This window comes from Balaenoptera physalus (genome assembly GCF_965194825.1).
Source record: "Balaenoptera physalus genome assembly, chromosome: 2".
Lineage (NCBI taxonomy): Eukaryota > Metazoa > Chordata > Mammalia > Artiodactyla > Balaenopteridae > Balaenoptera > Balaenoptera physalus.
The window spans coordinates 29001897-29026423 of NC_138883.1; the positions used below are offsets into that span (position 1 = coordinate 29001897).

The window sequence follows — 24527 nt, forward strand, 5'->3', positions numbered from 1 at the left end:
CAGTGTGGCGCAAGCAGGGCATTGTGGGACCGCGCGGCGTACGCCGGGGTCATCCCGCTCCGCGGTCGCTAGTTACCCAGGGACTGCGAGCGCAGCAACGCGTGGCGCGGAGGGGTCGAGAGTATAACCTCGCTGAGTGGTTGGGAGATGTCTTTTTCCCTGGTGAAAGTAATTTCAGCTAATCTGGAGTGACGTACCGGCTTAAAGTTTAAAACTTTGAAACCTCCCTGTAACAACTGCCACACCCCGTAAAGGAACTTAAAAAATTCCCTTCCTTTGCAGATTGCCCTTCCCGTTCTCTTGACTCCCTGCTGTAATTTACCTAGTTGTCCGACTGAGGATACCCAGACACGGCTGCATTTCTTCAGTTATCTTCTCCCAACCCTTTCAGGCAGCCTGAGGCGGCTGAAGCATGAAATGCTGGTTTTACATAACCGAGGTGTCTTTTTACCCCCAACTATCAGATTAGCCAAAAACTAAAAATGTCCAGAGTTGCTAGGGGTATGGAGAAGTGGGGACGCATACATACACTGCTGTTTGTAATTGATACAGCCTTTCTGCAGGCTGTTGGCAATATGTTTTTAAAGCTTTAAAAACTTTTGCACCTCTGTGACCCAGCAGTTCCACTTCTAGGACTTCATCCTGAAGAAATAATCAGGCAAATGCACAGAGATATATGTTCAAAGTTTTAATAGCGAAAAGAAAACCCAAATGTCAACAACAGAGAATTGGTATTATCAAGGATATTATGAGCGGGTTCCCTGGTGGTGCAGTGGTTAAGAATCCTCCTGCCAATGCAGGGGACACAGGTTCGAGCCCTGTTCGGGGAAGATCCCACATGCCGTGGAGCAACTAAGCCCATGCGCCACAACTACTGAGCCTGAGCTCTAGATCCCGTGAGCCACAACTACTGAGCCCATGCGCCGAGAGCCCGTGCTCCGCAACGAGAAGCCACGACAATGAGAAGCCCGCGCACCGCAACAAAGAGTAGCCCCTGCTCGCTGCAACTAGAGAGAGCCCGCATGCAGCAACAAAGACCCAACGCAGCCAGAAATAAACAAATTTATAAAAAATAAATATATAAAAGTTACATGCAATTTAAAAAAAGAAGGATATTAGGAGGTTTTAATGTTTGTTATGGACTGAATTGTGTCCCCTCAAAATTCATATGGTGAAGCCCTAAGACCCAGTGTGACTGTATTTGGAGACAGGGCCTTCAAGGAGGTAATTAAGATTAAATGAGGCCATAAGAGTGGGGCCCTAACCCAGTGGGACTGGTGTCATAGGAACAGACACCAGGACTGGTGTGCAGAAAGGAAAGGCCACGTGAGGACACAGTGAGAAAGTGGTCATCTGCAAGCCAAGAACAGAGGCCTCACCAAAACCAACCCTGTCTGCTCCTTGATCTTGGATTTCCAGCCTCCAGAACTGTGAGAAGACAAACTTCTGTTAAGCACCCAGTCTATGGTATTTTATTACTTGCAACCTGAGCCGACTAATACGAGGTTCATTTTGCTTGTCCGTTTTCTGATTGTTCTATAACATGCCTGTTTTAAATTTTGAAATAAGAAATAAATTTCACTTTGAAAAAGGTAATTTAATCAATTCCTAAAAATAGGAAAAAGTAAAATTTTTACTGAAGAAAAAAATGTATATTCATAACATATCCAACTTTTGTTCTTGTAGGTTTTTCTCGGTTTTTTTTTCAGATCTCCACATCTCCACAGCTCTGCAAACTAGGATTCTTCTTCACCTGCCACAATCTGTACCAGTTTTGTTGATGTGACTGTAATGGGCATCTAATCCTTAAACATATCTCATAACCCAGCAGAGTAGTCCTTTTACTCAAAACTATGGATTATACCATGAGGAGTTGGTATTAATAATGAAATATCATTAATGAATCAATTTTATCTTCACGCTTGCTCAGAACATTACTTCTACTTCCTTTTTGTCATTGCAGTGGTAAACTTTGATCATAAATATGTTTTATTTAACACCATATAAACTATTTACCACTATATAAACAGAAATCTGCTTGTCTCTGCAAATGAACTCAAAATATCTTGATACATGTCCCATCAAGTACATTTTGAGTTTCAGATACTCAAAGGTTAAAAACAGTCACACAAGAAAAAAGAATTATGTAACTGGAATCCTTCCTTTGTTTTTTTAAATCCTGCAAAATGACAAAATAGATTCAAAAAGCTATTCACCAGAGAATATAGCTTGGGGTCCACTTGCTCTTGTTGCAGGCCTGGGTAAAAGAAAGTTGAGAGAAAGGTTAAAAATCTTATTGAAACCATTTCCCCAAATTCAGAAAATCTCTGGAGAAAAGGGGCCCCTCCTCTACTGTTGGTGGAAATGTAAATTGGTGCAGCCACTATGGAGAACAGTATGGAGGTTCCTAAAGAAACCAAAAATAGAGTTACTATATGGTCTTGCAATCCCACTCCTGGGCATATATCTGGAAAAGACAAAAGCTCTAAATCAAAAAGATACATGCACCCCAATGTTCATAGCAGCACTATTTACAATAGCCAAGACATGGAAGCAACATAAATGTCCATTGCCAGATGAATGGATAAAGATGTGATACATACATACAATGGAATATTACTCAGCCATAAAAAGAATGAAATAGTGCCATTTTCAGCAACATGGATGGACCTAGAGATTATTTATCATACTAAATGAAGTAAGTCAAAGACAAATATATAATATCACATATGTGGAATCTAAAAAAAGATACATATGAACTTATTTACAAAACAAATAGACTCACAGACGTAGAAAACAAACTTATATTCACCAAAGGGGAAAGGGGGAGAGGGATAAATTAGGAGTATGGGATTAACATATACACACTACTGTATATAAAACAGAACCCTAATGAGTTCAGTTTATTTTATTAAGAATGTTTAAATTGATTTATAAGTGAAATATAATATTAGCTTCAGGTATATAACACAGTGATTTGATATTTTTATGTATTATGAAATGATCACCATACAGAGTTATTATGATATTATTGACTACTTTCCCTATGCTGTACATTACATCCCCATGACTTGTTTATTTTATAACTGAAAGTTTGTACCTCTTAATCTGCTTCCCTCATTTCACCTGTCCCCTCTCCCCTCTCCCCTCTGGCAACTACCAGTTTGTTCTCTGTATCTATGAGCCTGTTTCTGTCTTTTTTTTTTCTTCCAGTTTTAGTGAGATATAATTGGCATACAGCACTGTATAAGTTTAAGGTTTACAGCATAATGGTTTGACTTACATACATCATGAAATGATTATCACAATAAGTTTAGTGAACATCTATCATCTCATATAGATACAAAATTAAACAAAAAAAATTTTTTTTTTTTTTTTTTTTTTTTTTTTTTTTTTTTTTTTTTTTTTTTTTTTTAAATTTTTATTTATTTATTTATTTATTTTTTATTTATTTATGGCTGTGTTGGGTCTTCGTTTCTGTGCGAGGGCTTTCTCTAGTTGTGGCAAGTGGGGACCACTCTTCATCGCGGTGCGCAGGCCTCTCACTATCGCGGCCTCTCTTGTTGCGGAGCACAGGCTCCAGACGCGCAGGCTCAGTAATTGTGGCTCACGGGCCTAGTTGCTCTGCGGCATGTGGGATCTTCCCAGACCAGGGCTCGAACCCGTGTCCCCTGCATTGGCAGGCAGATTCTCAACCACTGCGCCACCAGGGAAGCCCAAAAAAAATTTTTTTTTCTGTGATGAAAACTCTTAGAATTTACTCTCTTAACAACTTTCATATATAACATTCAGCAGTGTTCATTATATTTATCATGTTGTACATTACATCCCTAGTACTTACTTATCTTACAACTGCAAGTTTGTACCTATTGACCACCTTCATCCAATTCTCTTCCACCCCACTCCCTGCCTCTGGTAACCAAAAATCTGATCTCTTTTTCTATGAGTTTGTTTGTTTTTGAAGTATAGTTTACCTACAACACTATGTTAGTTCCTGTTACACATCATACTGATTCAATATTTCCATACATTTCAAAATGATCATCACAATAAGTCTAGTTACGATCTGTCATCATACAAAGGTGTAATTATTGACTATATTCCCCACACTGTACATTTCACAACTGTGACTCATTTATTCTGCAACTGGAAGTTTTTACCTTTTAATCTTCCTCACCTATTTCTCTCCTACCCCAACACCTCTTCCTTTTGGCAACCACCTATTTGTTCTCTGTATCTATGACTGTGTTTCTGTTTTGTTATGTTTGTTCATTTGTTTTGTTTTTTAGATTCCATGTATAAGTGAAATCACACAGTATTTGTCTTTCTCTGATTTATTTCATTTAGCATAATACCCTCTATGTCCATCCATGTCATTAAAAATGGTAATTTCATTCTTTTTTTAAAAATTATTTATTTATTTATTTGACTGCACCAGGTCTTAGTTGCATCACGTGGGATCTTCTTTGCTGCGTGCAGGATCTTTGTCGTGGCCTGTGGGATCTTTAGTTGTGGCATGTGGGATCTTTTAGCTGTGGCACGTGGACCCTTAGTTGCGGTATGCAGGATCTCGGTCCCTGACCAGGGATCGAACCTGGGCTCCTGCATTGGGAGCATGGAGTCTTAACCACTGGACCACCAGGGAAGTCCCGCAATTTCATTCTTTTTTATGGTTAATATTCCACTGTATATTTATACCACATCTTCTTTATCCATTCATCTATTGATGGGCAGTTACATCACTTCTGCATCTTGTCTATTGTAAACAGTGTTGCAATGAACATAGTTGTCCATATATTTTTTCAAATTAGTGTTTTTATTTTCTTCAGAAAAATATATAGAAGTGAAGTTCCTGGATCGTATGGTAGTTCTATTTTCAGTTTTTTAAGGAACCTCTATACTGTTTTCCATAGTGGCTCTACCAGTTTACATTCCCACCAAAAGAGCATGAGGGTTACCTTTTCTCCACATTCTCGACAACACTTATTGTTTCTTATCTTTTTTTATTTTTTTAGGTGATATACAAGCTGGCTTTTTATTTTTATTTTTATTTATTTATTTAAACACTATTTTATTTATTTATGGCTGTGTTGGGTCTTCGTTTCTGTGCGAGGGCTCTCTCCAGTTGCGGCAAGCGGGGGCCACTCCTCATCGTGGTACGCGGGGCCTCTCACTATCGGCGGCCTCTCGTTGCGGAGTACAGGCTCCAGAGGCGCAGGCTCAGCAATTGTGGCTCACGGGCCTAGTTGCTCCGCGGCATGTGGGATCCTCCCAGACCAGGGCTCGAACCCGTGTCCCCTGCATTGGCAGGCAGATTCTCAACCACTGCGCCACCAGGGAAGCCCCATGTTTCTTATCTTTTTGATGACAGCCATTCCGACAGGTGTGAGATGGTTTTGATTTGCCTAATGAGTTCATTTTAAACACATTTCTCTCCACCATTCCACTCACCTTTGGGTGACTTTGCACAAATGTAGCTGCCTCCTCAAAGTAATCTAAATTTAAATCTTTCATGATTGGAGGTAGATCTTCATAACCAAAACATGGCAAATCCTTGACAAGCCAGGAGACTCGCTTAAGATTCATTTAACCCTCCATCACCAACCATGTCAATCAAACCAGGAAAAGGACCATCTCCTATAAACCAGGAAAGGGGATTAATCTTGGATTAGATGACAGAACATTTAATGAACTATCATACCCAGCTAACATTTTCTAAATCAGAGTCTAGTTGTATGATGTATTCTTTTCTTTTTCTTTTTTATATATTTGCCTATCTGCTTGGAAAAGAAAACATCCGTTTTGGTTGAAATAGGATTATTGTTGTGGTTGAAATAGACAAATAGACTATTTTGAAGCTGTAAATGTACAAATGGTTTTATATTTTCCCCCCATGAGAAAATCACTGGGAAATGGAAAAAATTATGAAAATTAGCACCAAAGAAATGGAAAGTGTTTTGGTTTGAAGTGTAAGTCCTGGTAAATCTAAGTAAATAGTTCTGCAGACTTTGAGTTATGAAAATATAATACCTCATTTTAAAAAAATCCAGCTTTAAAAGGCCCTTTGACTTCTCAACAAACTTAAGAAACAGAGTGACCAAAATCTGTAATTAAAGAAGGTTTAAACTATTTTAAAGGTCTAACAAAGGTGTAACATAAAGTGAACAGTATGTGTGGAAAGGTAGTAAAATGTCAAACTAATAGTCCCCCTAACATTGGTCTGTTATTTCTCTCTCAACACCTCTACCAGGGCTTCCCTGGTGGCGCAGTGGCTGAGAATCCGCCTACCAATGCAGGGGACACAGGTTCGAGCCCTGGTCCGGGAAGATCCCACATGCCGCGGCGCAACTAAGCCCTTGAGGCACAACTACTGAGCCTGCACTCTAGAGCCCACGAGCCACAACTACTGAAGCCCGCATGCCTAGAGCCGGTGCTCCTCAACAAGACAAGCCACCGCAATGAGAAGCCCAAGCACCGCAACGAAGAGTAGCCCCCACTCGCCACAACTAGAGAAAAGCCTGCATGCAGCAACGAAGACCCAACACAGCCAAAAATAAATAAATTAATTAATTAAAAAAAAAAACCCTACTGGAGATTATGTTACTCATTCACCACTCCAAGAGAGGAATTTCCCAGCCAATTGCTAGTATTTTTCTGATATATACCTCTGTGTTATTCCAATTAAAAGTGCTAGATAAATCTATATAAGTACAGAAGAAGAGGCAAGAACATGAGGATAGAAACCAAACTAAGAGGCCTAAAATTCCTGTGCCAGAGGCCATTTCTAAGTTCTCAAATCTAGAAACAAGTTAGGCACATCTAGCTACCAAAATGTAATCTAGGGTGTACATATTAAGGTAGTGATCTTTACAAGGTGGTTTTCTTAACATTTAGATATCTCAGCATATCTTGAACTGCTCTTTTTAAAATCAGATAAATCTCAAGCATTTCTAGATTCAAGATTAGTTCCAGAAAGCCTAAAGCAAACCATGAAAAAGACATAATGTACAGACCCTCAAATCATTCCGGCAATAGAGTTTTCCAACCATCAGCTTCAAAATACTAACCTGCTTATCACATTAAAATAACTCAGAATTTTGTTTATTTTGTTTCAATTCATTAATTTAATCCCCAGTATGAAAATTTGCTAGGACCTTATAGGCTATTTCAAAAAAATCCTACCCACTCGCCCCCAAACCCCAGCCACGAAAATGTTAAATCTCTCATTTAAAAGATTCTTAGGGAGTTCCCCGGTGGCCTAAGTGGTTAGGATTCAGTGCTGTCACTGTCGTGGCCTGGGTTTGACCCCTCGTTGGGGAACTGAGATCCCGCAAGCTGCAAGGCGCAGCCAAAATACTAAAAAAAGAAAAGAAAAAAAATAAATAAAAGATTAGTTAGTTGTTCCTGAAGATCCTGAGGGTGAGAGTAGGGGATAAGCCAGACTGGGCTTTTAAAAACCCAATTATTTCACTCATTGATTCACTCATTCAGCCTGTGTTTATAAAGGTCAGAGTTAGAGCTCAAAGAGTTGACTGCACCCTGAGTTTAGCATCACCTAGCTGTGTGATTTGGTTAAAACACTTTGGTCCTTGGTTTCCTCATTTATATTATAAAGAAGCTGTTCTTTGATCTATGAAATGAGCAACACAACAGTTTTCTCATCATGGTGGAGGTCTCCAAGGTATTAGAATATGTCAGATAACAACAAAAAGGTCATCTTTATCTTAACATGAAGGCAGTGTAAAAGAGTGAGCAATATATAGTGTGCCTTCAGTCACTTTGGGGCTTGGACAGATACCAATGACAGATAAGGTTTGTATCCACTACTCTCGCCATTTTTTAACAAGAATTGATAATGAGAAAAGTTAACACAAAGCTCTGCCTAGCAGAGGTAGGCAAACAAGCATGTAATGCTAGAAACTGTACAGCAATTTTAGGCTTAGTAAGAGCAAACTTGCAAAGTGTATGCTCTCGAGGAATAGCTTCTGCAGCACTAGGAGTTAGGATGGGCAGCTGGCAGAAGAGAGGTATGCAAGCAGATTAAATTTAAATCCCGCCCACCACTTAGGGGAATGAATGTCCCACCTGATGTCTAGGAGACAAAATAAAGGAATTAAGACACTCATGTGTGATTGGTTCAAGATGGCGGAGTAGAAGGACGTGCTCTCACTCCCTCTTGTGAGAGCACTGGAATCACAACTAACTGCTGAACAATCATTGACAGGAAGACACTGGAACTCACCAAAAAAGATACCCCACATCCAAATACAAAGGAGAAGCCACAATGAGATGGTAGGAGGGGCGCAATCACAATAATATCAAATCCCATAACTGCTGGGTGGGTGACTCACAAACTGGAGAACACTTATACCACAGAAGTCCACCCACTGGAGTGAAGGTTCTGAGCCCCACATCAGGCTTCCCAACCTGGGGTTCTGGCAACGGGATGGGGAATTCCTAGAGAATCCGACTTTGAAGGCTAGCGGGATTTGATTACAGGACTTTGACAGGACTGGAGGAAACAGAGACTCCACTCTTGGAGGGCACACACAAAGTAGTGTGTGCATCAGAACCCAGGGGAAGGAGCAGTGACCCCATAGGAGACTGAACCAGACCTACCTGCAAGTGTTGGAGGGTCTCCTGAAGAGGTGGGGGGTGGCTGTGTCTCACCGTGTGGACAAGCACACTGGCAGCAGAAGTTCTGGGAAGTACTCCTTGGCGTGAGCCATTAGCCCCATCAAAGAGCCTGGGTAGGCTCCAGTGTTGGGTCACCTCAGGCCAAACAACCAACAGGGAGGGAACCCAGCCCCACCCATCAACAGTCAAGTGGATTAAAGTTTTACTGAGCTCTGCCCACCAGAGCAACAGCCAGCTCTACCCACCACCAGTCCCTCCCATCAGGAAACTTGCACAAGCCTTTTAGATAGCCTAATCCACCAGAGGGCAGACAGCAGAAGCAAGAAGAACTACAGTCCTGCAGCCTGTGGAACAAAAACCACATTCACAGAAAGATAGACAAGATGAAAAGGCAGAGGGCTATGTACCAGATGAAGGAACAAGATAAAACCCCAGAAAAACAACTAAATGAAGTGGAGATAGGCAACCTTCCAGAAAAAGAATTCAGACGAATGACAGTGAAGATGATCCAGGACCTCGGAAAAAGAATGGAGGCAAAGACTGAGAAGATGCAAGAAATGTTTAACAAAGACCTAGAAGAATTAAAGAACAAACAGAGATGAACAATCCAATAACTGAAACGAAAAATACACTAGAAGGAATCAACAGCAGAATAACTGAGGCAGAAGAACGGATAAGTGACCTGGAAGACAGAATGATGGAATTCACTGCTGTGGGACAGAATAAAGAAAAAAGAATGAAAAGAAATGAAGACAGCCTAAGAGACCTCTGGGACAACATTAAACACAATAACATTTGCATTATAGGGGTCCTAGAAGGAGAAGAGAAAGAGAAAGGACCCGTGAAAATATTTAAAGAGATTATAGTCGAAAACTTCCCAGCATGGGAAAGGAAATAGCCACCCAAGTCCAGGAAGTACAGAGAGTCCCATACAGGATAAACCCAAGGAGAAACACACCAAGACACATAGTAATCAAATTGGCAAAAAGTAAAGACAAAGAAAAATTATTGAAAGCAGCAAGGGAAAAATGACAAATAACATACAAGGGAACACCCATAAGGTTAACAGCTGATTTCTCAGCAGAAACTCTACAAGCCAGAAGGGAGTGGCAGGACATATTTAAAGTGATGAAAGGGAAGAACCTACAACCAAGATTACTCTACCCCACAAGGATCTCATTCAGACCTGATGGAGAAATCAAAAGCTTTACAGACAAGCAAAAGCTAAGAGAATTCAGCACCACCAAACCAGCTCTACAACAAATGCTAAAGGAACTTCTCTAAGTGGGAAACACAAGAGAAGAAAAGGACCTACAAAAACACACCCAAAACAATTAAGAAAATGGTCATAGGAACCTACATATTGATAATTACCTTAAACGTGAATGGATTAAATGCTCCAACCAAAAGACACAGGTGTGCTGAACGGATACAAAAACAACACCCATGTATATGCTGCGTACAAAAGACCCACTTCAGACCTAGGGACACATACAGACTGAAAGTGAGGGGATGGAAAAAGATATTCCATGCAAATGGAAATCAAAAGAAAGCTGGAGTAGCAATACTCATATCAGATAAAATAGACTTTAAAATAAAGAATGTTACAAGAGACAAGGAAGGATACTACATAATGATCAAGGGATCAATCCAAGAAGAAGATATAACAATTATAAATATGTATGCACCCAACACAGGAGCACCTCAATACGTAAGGCAACTGCTAACAGCTCTAAAAGAGGAAATCGACAGTAACACAATCATACTGGGGGACTTTAACACCTCACTCACACCAATGGACAGATCATCCAAACAGAAAATCAATAAAGAAACATAAGCTTTAAATGACACAATAGACCAGACAGATTTAATTGATATTTATAGGACATTCCATCCAAAAACAGCAGATTACACTTTCTTCTCAAGTGCACATGGAACATTCTCCAGGATAGATCACATCTTGGGTCACAAATCAAGCCTCAGTAAATTTAAGTAAGAAAATTGAAATCATATAAAGTATCTTTTCTTACCAGAACTCTATGAGATTAGAAATCAATTACAGGGAAAAAAACATAAAAAACACAAACACATGGAGCCTAAACAATATGTTACTAAATAACCAAGAGATCACTGAAGAAATCAAAGAGGAAATCAAAAAATACCTAGAGACAAATGACAATGAAAACACAATGATCAAAAACCTATGGAATGCAGCAAAAGCAGCTCTAAGAGGGAAGTTTATAGCAACCTCAAGAAACAAGAAAAATCACAAATAAACAATCTAACCTTACACCTAAAGGAACTAGAGAAAGAACAACAAACAAAACCCAAAGTTAGCAGAAGGAAAGAAATCATCAAGATCAGAGCAGAAATAAATGAAATAGAAACAAAGAAAACAATAGCAAAGATCAATAAAACTAAAAGCTGGTTTTTTGAGAAGATAACCAAAACTGATAAACCATTAACCAGAGTCATCAAGAAAAACAGGGAGGGGACTCAAATCAATAAAATTAGAAATGAAAAAGGAGAAGTTACAACAGACACCGCAGAAATACAAAGCATCCTAAGAGACTACTACAAGCAACTCTATGCCAATAAAATGGACAACCTGGAAGAAATGGACAAATTCTTAGAAAGGTATAACCTTCCAAGACTGAATCAGGAAGAAATAGAAAATATGAACAGGCCAATCACAAGTAATGAAATTGAAACTGTGATTAAAAACCTTCCAACAAACAAAAGTCCAGGACCAGATGGCTTCACAGGTGAATTCTATCAAACATTTAGAGAAGAGCTAACACCCATCCTTCTCAAACTCTTCCAAAAAATTGCAAAGGAAGGAATACTCCCAATCTCATTCTATGAGGCCACCATCACCCTGATACCAATACCAGACAAAGACACTGCAAAAAAAGAAAATTACAGACCAATATCATTGATGAATATAGATGCAAAAATCCTCAACAAAATACTAGCAAACAGAATCCAACAACCCATTAAAAGGATCATACACCATGATCAAGTCGGATTTATCCCAGGGATATAAGAATTCTTCAATATACGCAAATCAACCAATGTGATACACCATATTAACAAATTGAAGGAGAAAAACCATATGATCATCTCAATAGATGCAGAAAAAGCTTTTGACAAAATTCAACACTCATTTATGATAAAAACTCTCCAGAAAGTGGGCATAGAGGGAACCTACCTCAACATAATAAAGGCCATATACAACAAACCCACAGCAAACATCATTCTCAATGGTGAAAAACTGAGAGCATTTCCTCTAAGATCAGGAACAAGACAAGGTTGTCCACTCTCACCACTATTATTCAACATAGTTTTGGAAGTCCTAGCCACAGCAATCAGAGAAGAAAGAGAAATAAAAGGAATACAAATTGGAAAAGAAGAAGCAAAACTATCACTGTTTGCAGATGACATGATACTGTACATAGAGAATCCTAAAGATGCCACCAGAAAACTACTAGAGCTAATCAATGAATTTGGTAAAGTTGCAGGTTACAAAATTAATGCACAGAAATCTCTTGCATTCCTATACACTAATGATGAAAAATCTGAAAGAGAAATTAAGGAAACACTCCCATTTACCAATGCAACAAAAAGAATAAAATACCTAGGAATAAACCTACCTAGGGAGACAAAAGACCTGTATGCAGAAAACTATAAGACACTGATGAAAAAATTAAAGATTACACAAATAGATGGAGAGATATACCATGTTCTTGGATTGGAAGCATCAATATTGTGAAAATGACTATACTACCCAAAGCAATCTACAGATTCAATGCAATCCCTATCAAATTACCAATAGCATTTTTTAAAGAACTAGAACCAAAAAATCTTAAAATTTGTATGGAGACACAAAAGACCCCAAATAGTCAAAGCAGTCTTGAGGGAAAAAAACGGAGCTGGAGGAATCAGAGTCCCTGACTTCAGACTATACTACAAAGCTACAGTAATCAAGACAATATGGTACTGGCACAAAAACAGAAATATAGATCAATGGAACAGGATAGAAAGCCCAGAGACAAACCCACGCACCTATGGTCAACTAATCTATGACAAAGGAGGCAAGGATATACAATGGAGAAAAGATAGTCTCTTCAATAAGTGGTGCTGGGAAAACTGGACAGCTACATGTAAAAGAATGAAATTAGAACACTCCCTAACACCAGACACAAAAATAAACTCAAAATGGATTCGAGACCTAAATGTAAGACCGGACACTATAAAACTCTTATAGGAAGACATAGGAAGAACACTCTTTGACATATATCACAGCAAGATCTTTTTTGATCCACCTCCTAGAGTAATGGAAAACAAATGGGAACTAATGAAACTTAAAACCTTTTGCAAAGCAAAGGAAACTACAAACAAGATGAAAATACAACTCTCAGAATGGGAGAAAATATTTCCAAACAAATCAATGGACAAAGGATTAATCTCCAAAATATATAAACAGCTCATGTAGCTCAATATTAAAAAAACAAACAACCCAATCCAAAAATGGGCAGAAGACCTAAATGGACATTTCTCCAAAGAAGACATACAGACGGCCAAGAAGCACATGAAAAGCTGCTCAACATCACTAATTATTACAGAAATGCAAATCAAAACTACAATGAGGTATCACCTCACACCAGTTAGAATGGGCATCATCAGAAAATCTACAAACAACAAATGCTGGAGAGGGTGTGGAGAAAAGGAAACCCTCTTGCACTGTTGGTGGGAATGTAAATTGATACAGCCACTATGGAGAACAGTATGGAGGTTCCTTAAAAAACTAAAAATAGAATTACCTTATGACCCGGCAATCCCACTACTGGGCATATAGCCAGAGAAAACCACAGTTCAAAAAGACACATGCACCCCAATGTTCATTGCAGCACTATTTACAATAGCCAGATCATGGAAGCAATCTAAATGCCCATCGACAGACGAATGGCTAAAGAAGATGTGGTACATATATACAATGGAATATTACTCAGCCATAAAAAGGAACGAAATTGGGTCATTTGTAGAGACGTGGATGAATCTAGAGACTGTCATACAGAGTGAAGTAAGTCATAAAGAGAAAAACAAATACCGTATATTAATGCATATATGTGGAACCTAGAAAAATGGTATAGATGAACCGGTTTGCAGGGCAGAAACTGAGACACAGATGTAGGGAACAAACATATGGACACCAAGGGGGTAAAGAGGCATGGGGTGGGTGTGGGGGGTGGTGTGATGAATTGGGAGATTGGGATTGACATATATATAGTAATATGTATAAAATGGATAACTAATAAGAACTTGCTGTATAAAAAAATTAATAAAATAAAATTCAAAAAAAATAGTATCTTATTGAATAACATAACTGGCACTTCAGAGAAATAACTCTCATGTGATAGAAAACCATGCAAAACTTCACCAGATTATTGAAATACAAGTGCCTATGAAAAGCTAATTTTCTTTAAAATACTGTGTCTTTTTAGGGGGAAATGCTTCCAGAATAAACGATATCATGAGTTTAAAAAAAAAAAAAAAAAGACACTCGCGTTATTCTCAGACGACAAATTAACTAGCAAAGCAAGCCAGTTTCTTAAGTCCAGTCCCTAAATCCACTGCAAGGCCCTCTGCATAAAAGGCCTCACGCACCAGGGGGCAGCAGGAAGCCGCGCAGGCAGCCAGCTCGCTGCCGAGCTCAGCGCGGAGAGAACGGTGCTGCACCTGGGCGGAGGCGGGCGCCGGGCTCAGCTGCACCGCCAGCCGACATGGCGCGTGGTGGACGGTCACCTCCACTTTGAGGGGGTTTTCATCACTCTCCTCGGCATCCTGCGGAGGAGGCATCCTCCGAGCCGGCCGGCGTTAGGCTCCACAGGAGCCCCATGGGCTCCACACCCCTGAAGTCACCGCCCAGAGCTCGGAGATCGGTCCCTGGCCGGGTCCAACACCTCCCGCCCCACTGCCGTCCGCCTCATTGTCGGCAGGCGAGAGGAAGAGGCGGCCTCGATCACTGACCTCCAAAGGGCCCCGCTCCCTGGGGCCTAAACCTTCCACTTTAATACCCAGGAGATTATTGGTTAGTCCAGTTTTGGGCTTGACGGCCAGGGTCGCAGCCTTTTGGGAGGAAAGGGATGATGTGGACACAGACTTCCGAAGCTGGACGGGAGTCCCGGGAGTTCGGAGCACGGCCTGGGCCACCAGTCACTGGGTGCGGGGATCTTCGCGGCTTTGAGCGCAGGCACACAGACGTGACTTGGGTGCAAGGGGAACCGGGCTCAGTAGGCGGGGCGGGGCCGGGAGGAGCAGGGGCGGGGCCGGCCGGAGTGCAGCAGGAGGGGCGGGGCCTGGAGGGGCGGGGCCCGACGGGGAGAAAGCAGGCCGGGGCGCAAGAGGACCTGGGCTGGTTCCTGGGGAGTCACTCAGTAAAGAGCTGCAAAAAGGGGCGACTTAGGAGGGCCCGGGGTCGGTTGTGCTTTTGGAGATCCCGAAGTGGGACCGTCCGGAAGAGACAGGAGCTTATCCCTAGCCTACCCTTCGACATGTCGAGAATGAGAAATTACTGAGAAATTAATGATTTCTGACAGAAAATGCCTCCGGTCGCCTTCTCTAAAATCCCTCTCTGGCCATCAGGGGACACTGTTCCCTAAACTTACTTGGAGGCTACATGTACTAGGCTCCCGCCAAATTCCTTTTCTTGCTTGAGGTTATTTTTGCCTGGATTAATAGACTGTTAAAAAAGAAAAAAAGACTGTCGAGATTAAAGTTTAAACGTTTACGATGAGGCAGAGTACAGATGTATACACTGTGGAAATAATCTATATTGTCCTGTGGCCGGCATAATTATTAAAAATGTATATTTTTACATGCAGGGAAAAAAACTTACATTATATGACATTTATGGTTTGTTTGTTTTTTTAAAGAAAAAGGCGTAGAACTCACAAAATAAAACCGTCCATGTATACAAAATGGTTCTGGAAGGCTACACTTCAAGTTGGTAACAGTAAATACCTCTGGGAGAAGACTGCAATTGAGTAATGAGTTAAGAGGTTTTTAAATTTTATCTGTATTACTTGAATCTTTTACAATGAAGACTGTACTTATATAATTTAAAATTTGTTTTCCAGTATAGAATTCTATCTTAAAATGTACATGTAAAATGAGGTTAATTAACCCAGGTAAAACCATTCTATTAAACTGCTGTGTCAAGTAAGATGTGTGGATATGTAATCTTGAATTCCCTTTGGAACAATCTCATTTTCAGATATATATATTATCGCTCTTGCCCCATAAATAAGATTGTAATTATCATGTATTCTGATTTATGGATGGGAAATATTTGCCACTGAAAGCACATGGTTACTGGACCAAAAACATTCTCTTTGAAAAGTACTTGTTTAAAGTCTGTCTTTGGAGAATACATGGCCGACTCCCAGTTTTAGAAAACAACTCAAGGAATTTTTTAAAAAAAAATAAATTTATTTATTTATTTATGGCTGCGTTGGGTCTTCGTTGCTGCACGAGCACTTTCTCTAGTTGCGGCAAGCCGGGGCTATTCTTCGTTGCGGTGTGTGGGCTTCTCATCGCAGTGGCTTCTCTTGTTGAGGAGCACGGGCTCTAGGCACACGGGCTTCAGTAGTTGCAGCACGTGGGCTCACTAGTTGTGGCTCACGGGCTTAGTTGCTCCGCAGCATGTGGGATCTTCCTGGACCAGGGCTTGAACCCATGTCTCCTGCACTGGCAGGCGGATTCTTAACCACTGCGCCACCAGGAAAGTCCCTAACTCAAATAATTTTGACTTCTGCCCCCCACATCCATCATTATAGTGGCCATGAATATTGGATTTTGTGCATCTCTGCATGTACCACCTGAAAAAACAGAATGCTTTCCACAAGCTTTTATCTTCCCAGTGTGCAAAGACCATTTAAAATGAATGTACACAATAGCTTAACCATGATACTCTGAAAGAAGAAGTGTTTGTGGTTTTCAGTTTGCTGAAATTTGTAACAGGTTTATACAAATATTTCTTAAAGGATCAGTGGTTGACAAAAACATGTATCAATATTTGCTTTCAAAATGGTTCATTGGCCTTTCTCACCCTGATGGAAGTACTTTCAAGGGCATTAGGCGTACAAACAAAAGCAGAACAATGGGCTGAATTTGGTTATATTTTCTGATTTGTTTTTTGTTGCTGTTGTTGTTTTTAAGTGTCTCCAAATAAGTTTCTTTTAGGCTTCAACTTCTTTGAGCCACTAAGCATCAAGGAAAAATTACTGTCATTGAAAAACAAAAATCAATATGTTAAAAAATGGCTCCTTACTTCTTATTATTTTAAGTCTGAACTCTCCATCTCCCTCTCATGGGTGGGTCAAATAGTGGGCAGCGGGGGGAGCGCTGGTCACACCCCTGTGTCTGTGATGCCTGTGGCAAAAAGACTCTGCTGGAATAGGTCTCTGCGGGTGAGGAGAGCTCAATAAAATGGTGGTTTCCAAAATAAATATGTAAATCTGAACTCTCCAATTTGGCTTATGGAGCCTCCATTATGGGACCCTAACTTACCCTTGACTTTCCAGTTAAGTGATCCTCATCAGTCAGCTCTGCACTATTTGAGCTTATCTCCTCAGGTTGGAAGGCTGTAGAGCCAAATGGTCAATGAAGGCCATGGACTTTGGAGTTGGACTGGCCCAGTTCTCCCATCAACCAGATATATTTCTTAACCCTCCTGGGTCTCAATTTCCTCATCTGAAATAATAAGAGCTAATATTTGAGAGTTTAAATATGTTACGTGCTTTACTTGGATGACCTAATTTAATCACAACAGCCCAATGAAGTAGTTTCTATTTTTATCACTATAATTATGCCCACTTTATAGATGAGGAGATCGAGGCTTAGAGAGGTTAATAACTTACCCAAGGTCACACAGTAAGCGATGGAGCCTGGGATTTATATCCACTGTAGAGGCAACCTTGAGGGTACTACCCTTTACATCATTTCATGTTTCTTAGTACGACAGCCTTTGGGAGAAACTGATTTCTAAGCTTTGATTTTATTTTATAAAGGCTGTAAATTTTGTGTAACTGATTAGGTTTCCTTCTCTGCATAAACCACTAGAAAACAAATGACTGAACGAGTGGCCCAATCAAGACAAGTATATAGGCCTCATAATAAGCACTATTGTATTAGCCTCATTTCTGGCTCCATTTTATGGATACCTTTTCTCTTTGTCCCTTTTAATTCACATTTACCATATTTTAGGTAGCTTTGTAACAACCTGAAATTCTTTTTGAAATCTTAGAGACAGGGGGCCATATATAATCAACTCTGAGGGGAAAGTGACCAAATGTCTTAGTCAGTATAGGGCATTCCAAGGCTACTTTATTAGTAAGGAAGAAATTAGGATGTAGGGCCATCCCTACACCTAGTGCTTTAGTACACAGATATGTTTAGTCAACACCCTCATGTTTAAGCTTCTGGTGTTACCTTTCCGCCCCTTACTTCTCTCACCCTCCGAGCCATTTTCCTTATAACTTCTTCCTATGATATCCCATCCCAAAGGCATCTCTAGAGTAGCAGGACCACCTCGGAGTGAGTTAAAGCACAGGCTCTAAGGATTCAAATCACAGAAAATTATACTCCTAGTGAATAAATACACTCGACACGTATTTTTAACAATTGGTCAAAATTAAGTTACCTCTAAGGAAACCTTCTCCTCATTAGATTAAGATCTAATGGGCATTTGCTTGAATAGACTCAAATTGGTGAAAGACAGTATGTGCCCAGCAAGCCAAGTGATGTGTCTCAGAAAAATATTCTTGCACTCAGGGAAGACCCTCTGCTCTGGTCTCATGACTCTAGATACTGCCCAGTATAAGGCAATGGATTGAGATAGACTGATCCCAGTGCTTCTCAGTAGGAAGATAATAGGAACAGATGGTGCCAGGAGGAAGTCTAATTTGTCAGGTATAACCTGACATCCAAAGATTAAGTCCTGAAAATCTATTGGCATCAAGGCATTCCTCTAGGTAGCCAAGTACCGAGACTGAGAATTCAGACGGTAAATACAGAGGAAGTATATCAACAGTATATATCAATAAACTGTTTTGCTTACAGCAATTTTTTTGTAAAGGATTCAATTTTACTTTGTAAAGTATCCTTTGAATTTTAAATTCAAAATTTGTAAAGGATACTTTATCAGTAAGGAAGAAATCAAAGTCTAGGGCCTCATTCATAAAATAAAAGCAAAGCTTAGGATACTAAGTATGTGAATGCCCCCAGTCTTCAGAGAGGGGTTCAGAAACAAGAATGAAGCAGAGTCCATTCCTTAAGGGACTCAAGTGCTCAGGTTCCCAAGGTTCAGACATGGTCAGTTAGGACCCAAAGAGTATATGGGACTCTTAGCAGTACAAAAGCTCAGTCCTCAGAACCAGAACACAAGGCCAAATCTAGGCCAGCAATTGAGACTTGGGCAGGCACTTCTTACATTTTTCCTGCTTAAGGTTAAGATTGGTCCTACAGATAAGATCAGAGTTAAGCCTATACACTGGGAAAAGTTCAGGGGAGAAAGGGATGGACCCAGCAGTGAAGAGAGTAGTGTTGCTAAGGCTCAGAATCCAGTAGGACCTGACAAGGAAGCTGAGATGGTTGCTTTGTTACAAAAAGGTTCCTAGGTGCTCTGGAAAACCTAATACATGTTGTATGACTAGGATTTTTATTAATAGTATATGGTCTATGATTACAATGTTACAATTTGCTGGGCTTGACAGATTTTTTACCATTGAGGTGTTTATGGAAGAAAGTTTGGATTTGCTGCCAGGCATCTACCTGTGCCCTTGAGTGAGCCTTTGGCTCACCTCCATAGAATACCGGGTGGCCCAAAACTGAATGTACAGAGGCTCTACAAAGAGGAAAATAAGGCGGATCAATACAATGGCCAGTTCCTGGGTAGTAGATTATCTGGGGTCTGTCTTTCCCATGGGCTTGTAACCGTTCAGAGGCTATCTGAGCATAGAATTCACTCTTCCAGCCATAATCATCCATGCCAACGATAAACAGGAAGGGTCCCTGGGCCTCTTCCAATGGAATAAGACTTCGGTGGTTGGATTTCTCCAGTGGGTCGTTCCAAATATCCACCAAATTCAAAAGGCCTGACTCAGTGATTTTATATTTTCCTGGGTCACTGCTGAGATTAGGAATAATCATATCCTTGTAATGCAGAGGAGCTATTGTGTTGGCCACACAGGCATTAATAACTACAGTAGCTGTGATGCCCTTCAAGAAAGAGGCCATTGAGAGACACAGGTCACCTCCTTTGGAGAAGCCAAGAAGCCCAACACTAGGGCCTTTCACCTGATGAAAAGGGAGAAAGAAAGAGAGAGAGAACAAGTCTAGAATTCGTAAATGGAGAACTTAAACTGTGATTTTACATTGTCTAGGCAGCTTTCTCAAATGTCATTTGCTTTCCTTTCTTAGGCAACAATCCACAAAGTTCAAATGTATCTTCTAATAAGCAAATCAATTTTTTTTTTTTTGGCTGCGCTGGCACGGCATGCGGGATCTTAGTTCCCTGACCAGGGATTGAACCCGTGTCCCCTCCATTGGGAACACAGAATCTTAACCACTGGACTGACATGGAAGTCCCAAACAAATCAATTAATTTCCTGGTACACAGGCCCTCCAATAACATTTATGGCGACTAGGTCAAGAGTACACACAGAGGCCCATATAGCCTATACCTAAATACTTAAAAGTTATAAATATTTGAAAATTAAATAAAATATATTCTTTTCTGCTACCTTGATAAATATACCTCCATAACAACTTATAAGGTCAGGTTCAAATTTTATATCTTGGAACTTCCTGGAGTTCTGTACTGGAACATGGCATGGGGGGAGCGCCAGCCCCTGGCCCTAGTCCCTGGTCCTTGGCCAACTCTCTTTCTCTTCCCATCCCTGCCTGGCTCCATCATGTACCATAAGGGCCCTCTCACACATGCGTTTGGACAACCCAGCCTGTATGTTTAAGGCCTAGGTGTATTCACATTAATGGACCCAGAGAAGAGGCACAGGGCTTGGAAGCAGGATCAGAGCTGGTTGGCAGATAATTCTGGGGTTCCAGATCCAAAGGGCATGGTGTGAGGGGCACATGGGTTCCAGGTAGACACATTCCCTTGGTCCCTCAACTCCGCACCCGTGGTCAGGGATGCAGCCAAAGGAAGGCCAGAGAGTGGTCATCTAAAACAAAAGGTCCAGAGCAGAAGCCCCTCTTGCCTAGGTCTTAAGGGCAAAACTGATAGTATATATTGGTCTCTTCTTGTTCCTGGGGGCTTATATCCCATAAATAAACCAGTCATCACAGTTCATGATCATCTAGGTTTTAGCAGCTCTATTGAGACCAGTCCCTGAATACTAACAGAGTTAGACCTTGCAGTACATCTTACTCCTTAACATTAGAATGTTTGGGTTTCTTGAAGTCTAGATAGTAGCAAAGACTATGTATTCCATTGATAAGCATACCAAAATGTTTTAATTAATTTTTCCAGTCTCATATAAGAACTTTCTCTACAAAGCCACAATACCATTAACACACTTAACAAAATTAATGGTTCCGTAATATCATCGAATACACAACCGCTATTCAAATGTCACCAATTGTCTCAAAAATCTCTCTACAGTCAAACTTTTTTCTCTATACATTTACAATAATCTTTTTTTTTTTTGGGGGGGGGCCGTGCTGCACAGCATGTGGGATCTTAGTTCCCCAACCAGGGATCAAACCCCCATCCCCTGCAGCGGAAGCGCTGAGTCTTAACCACTGGACTACCGGGGAAGTCCCTACCTTAATCTTACAAATGAGAAAAACTGAATTCCAGAGAGGGAAACTGCCTTATTCAGGATTATAATGCCACATGGTGGTAGACACAGAACCAGAACTTAAGGTTAGTAACTTTTTAGTCTAGCTCTTTGAATTCTGGTCAAGAACTAAAGGGAACTAAACAGTTCAGTCTTAAGGGATTGGAGAGAGATGGGCAGAAATGAAAATAATAATCCTAACAACTTTTGAAGGAGCCTTTGTGTCTCATGGCATATTTCCAGCCCTGGGTGTCCTGGTAGAGCTTTTGGATCCAGCCCTGTGTCTGCTCTACCCCCTCTCCTCTGCATTCAGGTGAGCACAAGAACCCACCTTTGGATGTTGCAGCATGAAGTCCACAGCTTCTTCAAAGTACTCCAGGCACACATTATTCAAATATTCAGGGAGGTCTTCAAATCTGAAATAAGCCAGAGCAAGCACAGCAAAACCATGTCCAGCCAGGAGGCTGGCCCTGTATTCACAAAGGCCACCACCACTTCCAAAAAGATCGAGGATTCCAGGGAATGGTCCTGTGCCTGGAGAGCACCACAAATCATAAGGAGTTTCAGACACTCAAAAGACATTCTTGGGTTTCAGATTTTGGCAGTCAGCAAAGAGAAGTTTTTAAAGCAAAGAAGGTTGTGGGTGGGAGTTTGGTGGAAAAGGACCCTTTTTACTTTGTCTTTTTTTTTTTTTAATAAACTTTGGGGAGAAGGGAGGGGGAACAAAATGCCTTATTTTCTCCATAATTTTTCACATATTTGCAAAAAACAACAATGATATTATAAACCAAATTAGAAATAACATAAGATGAAATGTACATTTTCCACCAAATTTTCCTCAAAAAAACCCCCAAAAAACTGAGAATGCTTTGACAGCTGTAAAGCGCTCTACATATACAGGGGATTATTAGAATATACTCCCCACCTCCTTACATCCTCTGCTCCAGCCTTAAAGAACTCCATTCCTAAATGTGCTATGCTCTCTTTGGCCCTGAAAATGGTGTACACTATTCTCCTCCCCTCTCCACCATTTCTGAACTGGTTGACTCATCAGTCTTCAAATCTAAGTTTAGATCTCCCTTCCTGGAAGACTTCCCAGATGCCCTCCAAGGCTGAGTTGAATTACATAGCCTTTTATATGTTCCCACCAGCACCCTGGGTCTGTACCTCCCCTATCATAGCACTTACCACACTTACAGATCCAAGTCTAGTTGCCAGTATCCTCCATTAGGCAGTAGGTACAGTGAGGCCCATGTCTGAATTTGCTAGCTAATGTATGTAGCATAGTCCTTGATTCAACACATATTTGTTAAATAATTGAACTTTTCTGCATTATTTACAAAAAGCCTTTGAGTCAGAAAACAATAAATTTTAAATGGGCCACAGAGTACATACTAAAATAGTTAACAACTGACTTGATTGAAATATCGCAACTAGGCAGTGAAAGATATTTTTTTTTTGAAAGATTTTTTAAAAAATTAAAGTCTTTAGGAGATTCTTATTGAATCTGTCAGTATGATTTATTGAGCTCTTATTATATCCCTGTGTAAACCTCTAGGCATACAGAGATATGGAGATGTATAAGTCCCAATTCCAGACCCAGGAGTTCACAGTTGAGTGGGCAGTGCTAGTTAAGGCTGTGAATTCCTGAAGAGCTGTAAGAATAAAGCAGGGCCTCCTGTTTTGGAGAATAATCACAGAATTCAGTTTAGGGATTCTGTGAGCAGTGGCAACTCCAGCATTTCTATATAGCAGGGGTTTCAGTCAGGAATTTGGTTGGAAGGGGTGGGTCAGTTGTCTTGTTTACAGGCCTCTTTTACCTACCAGCACCTTGTTTTTACTTAGACTAGGGTTTCTCAACCTTAGCACTATAGACATTTTGAGTAAGATATTTCTTTGTTGTGGGGCTGTCCCGTGGATTGTGGATGTTTAGCACCTACCCACTAGATGCCAACAGCACCCTCTCCAGCTGTGACAATCAAAAATGTCTCCAGATATTACCAAATGCCCCTGGAGTGGGGGAGAATCATCCCAGGTTGAGAACCACTGACAGACTGTTTATTATGGGGGAGGGGACCTTCAGGGAGTTTTTTGTTTGTTTTTTAGTATTATGGGGCACTGCCTGTATCTCTGGGTTTTAGTTTCCTTAGAACTTTGATGTGAAAGAAGGCAAAAATCACTCCCGCACACCAGCAGAAGTCACTACCTAATATTAGTATCTGAGACACAGCTGCATGGCTGGCACATAGCAGCATAAATACACTTTTTGAGTACTCTGAATGAACTTTTAGCATATAGCTAAGGGAACGGCAGTACCTCCAGGAAGTGCCCTGAAATTGAGAGGAGAAACTTCCACCCAGAATTCATGATAGACTTTGGAGCTTGAGGACGAATTTAGGGAAGTTCCACAACCACGGGGTTCCCTAGCCAGGCAAGGGGCCGCCCAGGGTCTCAGGACTCTACCTGGCTTTCCACAACAGCCTGGGAAGTGGGCTGCTCACCTGGCGGCAGGAAGAGCGTGGCGCGCACCCGGCCTGAGCGCACGGGCTCGCGCCGCATCCCCGGCGCCAGGAAGTCGCGCTCCTGCACCGCCCGGCCCAGGAGCCCTCCGGCCTCCGGGTCGTGGCCATCGAGCACCTCCAGCTCCACGGCGAAGGGCGTCTGCACGTCCCGCTTCACCAGCCGCAGCAAGGGCTTCTCGGACTCTAGAGCCCAGAGGAGCCCCATGGGCTCGAGCCCCGCGAAGCTGCCGCCCAGCGCGGGCGCGCGCTCCAGGTCCAGTTGGCCGTGGGCGTCGGCGCAGTAGCGCGCGTGGGCTCGGAAGAGCGCGTCCTTCTCGTCGCGCAGGGACGCGCGCAGCGTGACCGGCTGCCCCGGGGCCAGGCCGCGCACAACCATGCGCACCGGCTCGTCCCAGCGGCAGCGGCCCGCAGGCTCCAGCGTCACTGTCGCCGCCATGCGGATCCCAGCGGAGAAGGGGCGGCCCGGCGGAGTCAAGGGCAGGGCCTGGCGTCTCTCCACCTCCCTGGG

The 24527-nt window shown here is 41.5% G+C and overlaps 1 protein-coding gene and 1 long non-coding RNA gene across 5 annotated transcripts in view; one reads left to right on the plus strand and one right to left on the minus strand.

Annotated features, from left to right (window-relative positions):
- Positions 1–141: 141 nt before the first annotated feature.
- On the plus strand, positions 142–6562 carry LOC309655995. Its single transcript, XR_014261116.1, has 2 exons — positions 142–248; positions 6297–6562. It is a non-coding gene; the product is annotated as an uncharacterized lncRNA (long non-coding RNA).
- A 9557-nt stretch (positions 6563–16119) lies between these two features.
- Positions 16120–24527, minus strand: part of LOC309655894 (peroxisomal succinyl-coenzyme A thioesterase-like) — a 38378-nt gene continuing 29970 nt past the window's right edge. The window contains exons 1-4 of one of the 4 annotated variants that reach the window (XM_082451819.1): positions 23999–24461; positions 21829–22031; positions 19394–19995; positions 16120–16922 (exon numbers count right to left, since the gene is read on the minus strand). In XM_082451819.1, the coding sequence (XP_082307945.1) occupies positions 16853–16922; positions 19394–19995; positions 21829–22031; positions 23999–24455 (1332 nt within the window). In that variant the 5' untranslated portion in view covers positions 24456–24461 and the 3' untranslated portion in view covers positions 16120–16852. Of the gene's footprint in view, positions 19996–21828; positions 22032–23960; positions 24462–24527 lie in introns of those variants that run through there. The other 3 variants (XM_082451815.1, XM_082451817.1, XM_082451820.1) reach the window with 3 other exon arrangements.